General features: G+C 56.8%; 2 protein-coding genes across 2 annotated transcripts; one reads left to right on the top strand and one right to left on the bottom strand.

Moving 5' to 3' along the window:
- Positions 1–788: 788 nt before the first annotated feature.
- On the top strand, positions 789–7340 carry B0H64DRAFT_458531 (beta-ketoacyl synthase; the record flags this gene model as incomplete). Its single annotated transcript, XM_062807417.1, has 8 exons — positions 789–1080; positions 1170–1441; positions 1517–2149; positions 2219–3172; positions 3230–3439; positions 3504–7127; positions 7197–7246; positions 7322–7340. 8 exons carry the CDS (start codon positions 789–791, stop codon positions 7338–7340), a joined length of 6054 nt encoding a protein of 2017 aa, XP_062661434.1.
- Positions 7341–7481: 141 nt separating this feature from the next.
- Positions 7482–8920, bottom strand: B0H64DRAFT_393399 (uncharacterized protein). The gene has a single exon (XM_062803639.1). It carries the CDS (start codon positions 8717–8719, stop codon positions 7580–7582), a length of 1140 nt encoding a protein of 379 aa, XP_062661435.1. The 5' UTR covers positions 8720–8920; the 3' UTR covers positions 7482–7579.
- Between the last annotated feature and the right edge of the window lie 1267 nt (positions 8921–10187).

Genomic DNA, 10187 nt, shown 5'->3' on the forward strand with positions numbered 1-10187 from the left:
CTAACTAAGGGGCATTTCTGTTCCTTTTGCCGATTGAATCTACCCTCCGCTAACTACCTACCCGGACACTCGACCCTCAACAGCCCCATTCTACGAGCAAGCACTTGGCATTCCGTCAAGCTGTGAGTGCCACCCTAAATCACCATCCCGCAAAACTTATTTACCTATGCTCTGGCAAATGCGCGCAAACACAGCGGAAACCTGGTGCTACATGAAGAATATGTTCAGCGCGGCAACGCAACGAGGTCAAGAGTGGAAGAGAGATTGGGGGGCCTAGGTGCAATTCTCAAAATGGCGTTTAAGACGAGGAGTACCTTGGTCATTAACTTGAACCCTTTACCTCCATACCTGGTACGCAGCCACATTGAATACTCCGACTAAATCTCATTTCTACCTAAGCAACCGATCCCGGGATCAATTTGTGGCCCCCAAGGGAATTGCCCGGCGGTGGTCCCTCGAATTGTCCGGCAGTGGAAAGGGTCCGATTTCCGGCTTGGATCAGCCGAAGCATCGGCAGTGGCGGCACGTTTTCATGCAGGGCGCCGATCGTGAACTGCCCGAGGTTCAAGACAGAACGATCCAATGCGTGCGTATTGCAACGTGGGCTGACTGTTCAGAATACGAAGACACGAATCTGACTGTGCCATCGCTGCGATGGAAGGGGGGTGACCATGAAAAAGACTAAGACGCCCGAAAACTCAATCTTGAAAATGGAGAGGGCACTGTTAATGTTCTGGGATTAGCAGCCATAGCCCTCACTCTTTACCTCCCCATTGAGCTCCCTAATCATGGACGAATCATCATCCTCCACTAGACATGTTCTCCTGTTTGGCGACTATTCAGTGGAGAAACTCCCCGCCATCAAGGCTCTGGCCCAACATGCCAGGACAGTACCCGCCGCCGAGAGATTTCTTCGCGAGATCACCGATGTGATCCAACTGGAGTTTAGCAGAGCCGACAGAGCCGTTCATGGCTGGGACAAGGGACTCGGGTCTCTGCTGGAGATGGCAGAGGCCGTGGACAACCCAGGCGGCAACAACCTCGCCGTTTCTACCGTGCTGCTATGTGCTGGAAGGCTGGGTCAGCTAGTAGTGTAATGCATAGCCCGTTATCCTCTCTGTGTGTTATGGTTACTAATGTTGTATTGGTTCAAAGACACGCGGATGCAGACCCAACCATTCTCGGTTCGCCTACCAGCCCCGTCGACATCATCGGTTTCTGTGGCGGCCTTCTCCCTGCTGCCGTGGCCCTGGCGGCCCAAGACACAAGCCAGCTTTTTGCACTGGGCCGCGAAATCGTCTCGATAAGCTTCAGGCTGGCTTGTGAGGTCGCCCAGAGAAAGAGGCTGATTGATGATACGCCAACAAGCTGGGGAAAGACATACGTCGGCCTCCCGAAGGACCAAGTCCAAGACATCCTCGACAAGTTTCACGAGAGTCAGGTCCGTCGGCACAACGCTTTACATTCTACCATACGTAGCGCAATCACAGAAGGCCGTAGCTAACATGCAACGTAGAACATCCCGAGATTCCGTAGGATCACCATCGGGGTCATTGCACAGGGTTGGTTGACGTTGATTGGGCCGCCGTCGTCGATGGACCAGTTGACATCCTGGTCCCCGGTAATCCAGGCTGCTGCGGGTATCAAGACAGATGTGGATGGCCCGATGCACAGCTGCTGGTCACCCAAGGTGGATGCGGCTGGGATTGTAGGGAACTCGACACTCCTCCAACAGCCCCTGAATCCGGCCAAGGCCCGGATGCTATCACCTGCCGGCTCCTGTGCGAGGTACGACCACTCGACCCTTGCTTCGCTCCTCGAAGAGATCGTCGACGACGTTGCCCACAAGCCGCTTCACATTACCGACACAATAAAGGAGACCGTGGTTGGCTTGCGCGGTAGCGAGCATGTTACGCTCTCCGTCATGGGCCCAACAAATCACCAGGCTGCTGCTACACAGGCACTGAAATCTTCGGGAATCAAGTACAAGGTTAAGCAGACCGGCAGAGAGACGTCCGCGGCCAGTAACACAAACCGCGGCGGGTCAGGTCTCGTCGCCATCGTAGGTATGGCCGGCCGATTTCCCGGCAGCGACACCATCGAAGGATTCTGGGAAGACCTCCTGGACGGGAAATGCCACATCAAAGAGGTGTGTCCGACAACCCACAACCCCATCTTCCGCTCTCCTAGCTAGTACCTAACCACTCCCACCCACCAGATACCCCCCACCCGCTTCGCCATCTCCGCCCACTTCGACCCAACCGCCACCAAACCCAACTCCACCACCGCGCGCCACGGCGCCTTCCTCGCCACCCCCGGCCATTTCGACCACCGCCTCTTCAACCTCTCCCCGCGCGAAGCCGCCCAAGCCGACCCGGGCCACCGCCTCTTACTCACCACCTCCTACGAAGCCCTCCAGTCCGCCGGCTATTACCACCCCACCGCCGCAGGCCCACCCACCAGCAACGCCCGCGTCGCCACCTACTTCGGCCAGGCCGCCGACGAGTGGCGCGAGGTGCTCAACCAGCGCGGCGCCGACATCTACTACGTGCCCGGTTTCAGCCGGGCCTTCGCCCCCTCCCGCATCAACCACCACTTCGGCTTCGGCGGCGGGTCGTACGCGCTCGATGCGGCGTGCGCGACCAGCGCGGCGGCGGTCGCCATGGCGGCTGCGGGGTTGGTGAGTAGGGAGTGTGATATGGCGCTGGCGGGCGGGGTGAGTGTGCTGCTATCGCCGACGACGTATGCTGGGTTGAGCAGGGCGGGGATGTTATCGACGACGGGGGGGTGTAGGGCGTTTCATGATGATGCGGATGGGTATGCGAGGGGGGAGGGGGCCGGGGTGGTGGTGCTGAAGAGGCTGGAGGATGCGGTGGCGGATAATGATCGCGTGTTGGCCGTTGTGAGGGGTGCGGTGCGTGCGTATGGCGTCGGGGCGTCGTCGATGACTAGGCCGTTTGCCCCGGCCCAGGAGGTGGCGTATGGTCGGGTGCTGAGGCAGGCGGGGGTTGAGCCCGAGGAGCTGGCGTATGTGGAGATGCATGGTACCGGGACGCAGGCTGGGGATGTGGAGGAGATGAGCTCGGTGATCGGGGGCCTGGTGGGTAAGAGGGGGAGGGATAACCCGTTGACTGTTGGTGCTGTCAAGGCGGCGGTTGGGCATGGTGAGGGGGTGAGTAACTGCCATGAGTTTGAGTTGGGGATGAGATGCTGACCTTGGTGGTTTTAGGCTGCCGGCATCACTTCCCTCATCAAAGTGATCATGATGCTACGCGACCACCAGATCCCTCCGCAGCCCGGGTGGCCGTTCAAGCTGAACCACAAATTCCCCGACCTGGCCAAGTCTAACATCAGTATCCCTACCAAACCCACCGCGCTTGTCCCGAGCCCGAAGAGTGGCGGGAAGGTCAAACTTATTGTGAACAGTTTTGATGCCTCGGTAAGTTGTTGGCCCCGGGCACCATCTCTCCTCGTTGTGAGACTTACCATATGGCATCAACCAGGGCGGTAATGTCTCGATTGCTCTCGAAGAAGCGCCCAAGCCAAGCGCCAAAACAACCGACGGCCGGGCCTGGCACGTCGTGGCAGTGTCTGCCCGCACGCCGATCTCGCTGCGTCAGAACTGTGAAAGGCTGCTCGATTTCCTCGAGCGGCACCCGGAGACCAAGCTCGCAGACCTCGCCTACACGACGACGGCTAGGCGGATGCACGAGCAGCTCCGGCGTGCTTATGTTGGGGACACCGTCTCTTCCATCATCCGTCAACTGCGCAGCGATGTGAACAAGCCGGCCGATGCGTCGCAAACGAAGAAGCCCCGGGTGCCTAGCCGTGTCTTCGTCTTCACCGGCCAGGGCTCCCAATACGCCGGCATGGGTGCTGTTCTATTCCGCACTTCACGACAGTTCCGAGCTACTCTCCTGTCGTATCAAGACATGGCCAGTTCCGTGGGGCTGCCACGCTTTGTCGATTTGATCTCGGGCGAAGAAGACGTGGCCGGGCAGTCGACGGTCAAGATCCAACTAGCCATCGTGGCCTTGGAAATTGCCATGGCAAGCCTGATGGAATCCTGGGGCATCACACCCGACGTCGTCATCGGGCACAGCCTGGGGGAGTACGCAGCGCTTTGCATTGCGGGCGTTCTGTCGATCAGTGATGCCCTATTGCTCGTCGGCGAGCGTGCGGGTCTAATGGAGAAACACCTGGTCGCGGAAGCGTACGCCATGCTCGCCGTTAGCACTACCGAGGAGGCACTTGCTCACATGATCGACAAACTCGGGCTGAGTTCCTGCTCGGTTGCCTGTGCCAATGCGCCGTCTTTGACGGTGGCTAGTGGCCCCGTAGCGGACATAGACGCGCTGAAGATTGCCCTCGAGACGGATGGCCAGCGAGCCACCCTGCTACGAGTGCCTTACGGTTTTCATTCGAGTCAGGTTGAGCCTGTTCTGGACGAATATCTGCGGGTTGCTCGAGGGGTGCCTTTCGCCAAACCCAGCATTCCCGTCGTATCGACGCTGACCGGCCGAGTTGAACGTGATGCTACCTCTTTCTCTCCTGAGTATCTGGTCCGACAAGCACGAGACAAGGTTAACTTTACCGGAGCCATTGAAGCTGGCGCTGAGGCCGATCTCTTCGGTGAGCAGTCGCTGTGGTTGGAGATGGGACCTGACCCTGTTTGCCTTGGGCTTGTCCGCCGCTGTCTCGAAAAGCCAACCAGCTTGATGCCGTCCTTGAAGCAAGGCAAAGATAACTGGGCCACGGTTGCTGACCTCCTGAAACGGGCGTACGAGGCTGGCATCGACGTCGACTGGCCTGAGTTTCACAAACCCTTCACAAGCTCACTGACGTTCATTGACTTACCAACTTACGCATTCGACTCGAGGGACTTCTGGACACCCTATATGACAGAAAGCCCTTCTGCAGCACCAGCAATGGCCAACAGCACTCCTGGCTTCCCAACAACTAGCCTCCAACGTGTCGAGAGCGAGAGGACTGAGGGAACTGCCAAGATCGTGACTTTCACTTCGACTCTCTCTGATGAACGTCTGCTCGAGGCCATCAGGGGCCATGTGGTGGGCGGATTCGAGGTCTGCCCCCTGGCCGTCTACCAGGATATTGCTCTCACCACGGGAAAATATCTCTACCACAGCACCCATGGCAACGCTTCCACACTTCCAACCATGTCCATCAGACAGGTTGAACTCGACCAAGGCCTGATAACCGACCCTGAAACCGTTGCAAGCACCATACTGTCCGTTACAGGGTCTTATAAGGTGGCCGATGCCGCCGTCGGCATCGAATTCACCTCCAAGCGCCCTGGCCAGCTCAAGCAGCACGGAAAGTGCCAAGTCGCCTTTGATACAACCGCCTCCTGGCAGCCAAGCCTACCACAGACGCTCTACCTCGTCAAGTCGAGGATCGAATTACTCCGGAAGCAAGCCGAATTTGGCAACGCGCGTCATCTTCTCAAGCAGGAGGTCTACGAACTCTTCTCTGGCGTGGTATCATACGCAGCTCCGTACCAAGCTATCCAGGATGTCATCCTGGGAGCTGATTACGCCGACGCTGTCGGTACCGTCCGCCTCGCTGATGTGTCCACGAAGGGTACCTTTCATTTCAGCCCCTACTGGCTCGACGCCGTCACCCATCTCGCTGGTTTTGTCCTCAACTGCGGCCTTCGGTATCCAGAAGATATTGCTTGCCTCGCTGTTGGATTTGACGACTGGCATTCGCTCAGAGAACCCCGAGCCGGGGAGACATACACGGTCTATACCTGCCTCCAAGACGTTGCCGACGGGGGCCACGTAGTGCGTGGTGACTGTTATGTCTTCGCTGGTGCCGACCTGGTGCAGGCCACTCTTGGCATCAAGTTCTTGCGTCTGAAGAAGGTCGCCTTGAATATGATTCTAGGCGGTGGCCGAGCGAGCGTGACAGGCCGCAGCGAGGCACTACAGACCAAGTCTTCCACTTCGGACATGGACATCACCACTGAAAGAATGTTGCCGACGAAAGCCGCCGAGTCGGGCAACACCCCTGACAACATGATCAAAGCCCTACTCGCCATCATCATCAGCGAGAGCGGTTGCAGCGCCGAGGAAGTCAGCGACGAGAGCCACTACTCCGACCTCGGTGTCGACTCGGTCATGGCCATCAACATCCTGGCCCAGCTCAGCAAAGATCTCGACCTCCACTTACCCGCAGCCTTCTTCCTCGAGAACGAAACCATCGGCGACTCCAAGAGGTCCCTACTAGCACACCTCGGCAGCACCTCAGAAGAAGCCGACGACAACGGCCCAGAACCCACCCCTCCCCTCCCACCCTCCTCCATCATATGGTCGGAACCCTCCCACTCCCACACCACCACCACCAGCCACTCCACCCCATCCACCCCACCCGAACTAGCCTCCTGCGACGGAGCAAACACACCACCCACCCCCGACCTCACCAAAGCAAACCTCCTCCTCCCCTCCACCACCGACGGGGACAACCCGCCACAAGACCCTTCCACGACCATCACCGCGCAAATAACACACTACCAAGGCCCGCGCACCCCCACCACCACCCACAACCTGTTCTTCCTCCCCGACGACACCGGCTCCTCCTTCGCCTACATCACCCTCCCACCGATGGGCACCGACCTGGGCGTGTACGGCGTCGACCTGCCCCATCTCGGCACCCACACCGACGCCGATACTCACACCCACAGCGACACCGACACTCACATCCACACCCACCACACCCAGGCCGATTTGGAAACAGAGGCGGCAGCAGCAGCAACCGCAGCAATACGCGCCGAGCAGCCCGCGGGGCCGTACATGCTGGCGGGCACGGGGGTGGTGGGGGCAAGGTTGGCGTATGAGGTGGCGAGGGGGCTGGTGGGGGTGGGGGAGCAGGTGGGGTTGTTGGTGCTGCTGGATTGTGGTGCACCACCGGGGGATGGGGATGGGTTGGTGCCGTTGCCGGTGGAGGGTGGGGTGAAGGTTGCGGTGCAGGTGCTCGCCAGTGGTGGGGAGGATGGAGCTGCTGGTGGTGGTGATGGTGGTGATGGTGGCGGTTGGGCACGGCTTGTTCCGGGGTTGGAGGTGTGTGAGGCGGAGGTGGAAGAGGGGATGTTTTTGGACTTTTCGATGGTGAGTTTCTTTTTTCTGTCTCCGTCTCTTATTGTGTATGGTGCCCGCTAACCTGCCTGCTGTGTTCAGATTGAGACTGTGGGCCAGATATGCAAGGGCATTGTGGAGAGAGCAATGGTGTGAGAACCGGCTGGGGGGTGAGTCAGTTGTTCCAGCGATGGGTGGGAGTAGTATCTCTTGTTGTACCTAGGTAGTCTGGTAGCCATCAAATGAGTTTATGAGGTTTCTACCCCTGAAGAGTTCAGGGGGCGGGGGGGGGTGATGATTTGAAAGGACAAGCCGAATCTGAGGGGACCGGGGATGTAAGTGGTTTCACACAAGGCTCGGCTGCCCTTGACCAAGTAGCTGTTGAGATCAGGATTGAAAGACTAATTCATGTACAGATCTATATATTTAGCTCAGGGATCTATTCTAAGACCAAAGACTAAAAACGACAAGTATTCTAGGTCGGGCTAGCACTGTTTAATCCACTTGAGAATCAGAGCCTCTCTCGGGTCCAGTTTGATTTCCGGCAGCGATGATGATGGATCATCCTCAACGTCCTCCATGTCACCATCCAGCACGTTGATGTTGAACAGCCAATCCCCATCGACATCCTCTTCCTCTTCTTCCTCGGCCTCCTCTTCCTCCAGACCCTGAAAGGCTTGCAGCATGGTCATGTGCAGGCCATCCGGAATCGGCCTCGCCTCACCGTCATGCTCAGCGGGCCGCGGAAAGCCCCAGTGCCCCCCTTCGTACGCCAGCAGCTCCATCAGCACGGCAGCGACCTGTGACGAGTAGTACCCAGCCAACTCGCTCCGAGCACACGGCGAAGGCGAGGGCGAGGGCGCATCCGTGGCTTCCGTCTCGGGCGGGCATAGCAGGGCGCATAGGACGACGGTGCCGTGGCGGAGGAAGGTCTCTTTGAATGCGGTGACCCGCTCCCATTGGAATGGGTCCGAGTGGGGAGACTGGAGTTGTTTTGCATATTCCATGCCCATCAAACTCGCCAGGAGAGTGAGGAAGGATAGGCGGATGGGCGGGAGCGAGCGAATATATCTCTGGCGAGCGAGATGGATGTCATAGTCGATGGCCCATTTCGTGTCCCTCAGATGGCCAGTATTGGGTTTCTGCTCGAGATGGACGGACGCGGCGCAGTCGGCGATGCGGTCGGCCACTCTGCAGGCGTCTTTAAAGCCGTCGATCAAGTGCTCCATCTGGGTGGGCGGGAGGTTCTGGAAAAGGGCAAGCTTGTTGATGATCTCCGTAAGTGCTGGGCTGCGACCACTTGTCGATCTAGAGTTGAAAAGCCTGTTGATCCGGCGCTCTCGCGATTCCAACTCGTTAGCGACGGCAAAGCTGGCTGGTTCCAAAACTTTACGATCCGGACCGGGCCGCCCCGGAGCAGCGGGTAATGATGACAGAAGGGCGCCGAGAGGGGGCTGGAGCATGGGATCTTGAACCATTCTTCCAACCTTGGCCTTGACAATGGACCGTTCGTGGCCCCTGATGAGCTGATAGTTGGTTTTGGAGCTGAGCATGAAAGAGGCCATAGAATCCATGTCGACATGCTCAGCGACCAGCACGGCAAGGTCGTAGCTGATGAGAGCCATGTTCTCGGTCGTCGTGGCTCGGGGTTCTTTGCTCGCGGGCGGGTGGAGATGGTGTATTGAAGAATGGGGGCTGGGATAGACGAAACTGTCGATATTCGGTCGCTAACATAACATAACCACTGAAACTCCGAGAGCAAGTAGCTAGCATAAAACAAGAAGCTCGTGAGAGTAGGAATTCTGGAAATCGAGGGGATTGTAAGGGCAAAAAATAACTCAATGACTGGGAAGGAGAGGCAACTAAAAGGTTGTTAAGAAGGGCGCTTATGTGTGTGCGTACCTTGATGTCCATTGTCCAACAAGGTGCACAAGGTGTAATACATTTTTATACAGGTACATACATCCATCCCTGATCACGCCATCATACTTCCAATTTTGGTGTATCGTCTATGTTCTTTGTCATGTCATCGCTAGCAAATCCCAGATACCGTATACCAGTACCTATATCTTGACTCGCCAATAGCAACAGATACTAAGCAACGCCATGTCCCCATTTGACGGTAGTTTTAGAAGATGACCTCTTTACCTGACAAGGATTAGAGTGTGGGGATTTTAACGTCTCACATCCACTCGGCCCACCGGTCCTTGATTCCGGTGTTTTAGAAGCTGACCATTCCCCTCTTTCGACACCTTGATGGCCCAACCTCGTCATCGGCCGTGTTCTTGTTATCTTAGTAGACTCAATAGCTTTCCACCGTATCAGAGCTCTCAAAGGGAAACCGGACGACAAAGCCATCTCCCTTCCTTGTAACAGCGTGCAAAGGTCTCCAACCTCCAAAACTCGTTGAACCAGTATTGCTCATTTGAAGTTATTATGCCGGGCCAACTTTGCTCTACTAAAAGTCCAAGGTGTCGTCGTGTGGAGACATTCGGAACGAGTTACGGTCTCAAGGGAGAGGCCCAAACGGGTCAACATGTAAGCGGGCCTGGGTTGTTACCTAGGTACCTACCAGGTAGCGACTCGAAAATAAGGAAGCGCTCAATATTACCGGATGTCTCTTCTGGTGCCAAATAACAAAAAGGGCCTGGCACTTTGAGAAACTACCTACCTAAGTAATTCCTACCCCAAAGTCCCTACCAGTCTATTCCTTTTTTCTAAACCTTCCATCCTTCCGTTACCCCTGGTGCCATGACATCTGTTTCGTAATTACATAGGTGCTATGTTGCCAGGGGCAGCCCTGTGAGGTTTGATTTGTGACACTTATCACCCTTATAAGTGCTGCGATAATCCCCGTCGTGCACTCAGTCTCGTGGACGTAGGTATCCTTATTTAATCCAACTATGCGTGGTCGTGGTGTTGTTCCTTTCACGTCCGACTAAATCCATATCTTTAAATCCACGTACGGAGCGCCGACGCGCGTTGGACAAAGTCGTAGACTCGGAGCTTGCCGACAGCGTGTGGATCGCGTACTACTAGTTACGCGTTAGCCATCTCTTCTAGACATTTAATCCAACCAAACAATCGGGGAGA

This window comes from Chaetomium fimeti, assembly GCF_033439085.1.
Source record: "Chaetomium fimeti strain CBS 168.71 chromosome Unknown B0H64scaffold_3, whole genome shotgun sequence".
Taxonomy (NCBI): domain Eukaryota; kingdom Fungi; phylum Ascomycota; class Sordariomycetes; order Sordariales; family Chaetomiaceae; genus Chaetomium; species Chaetomium fimeti.

Excerpts from the sequence above, each read along its gene's own strand:
- B0H64DRAFT_393399 (XM_062803639.1), bottom strand. The coding sequence starts at position 8,719 with ATGGCTCTCATCAGCTACGACCTTGCCGTGCTGGTCGCTGAGCATGTC.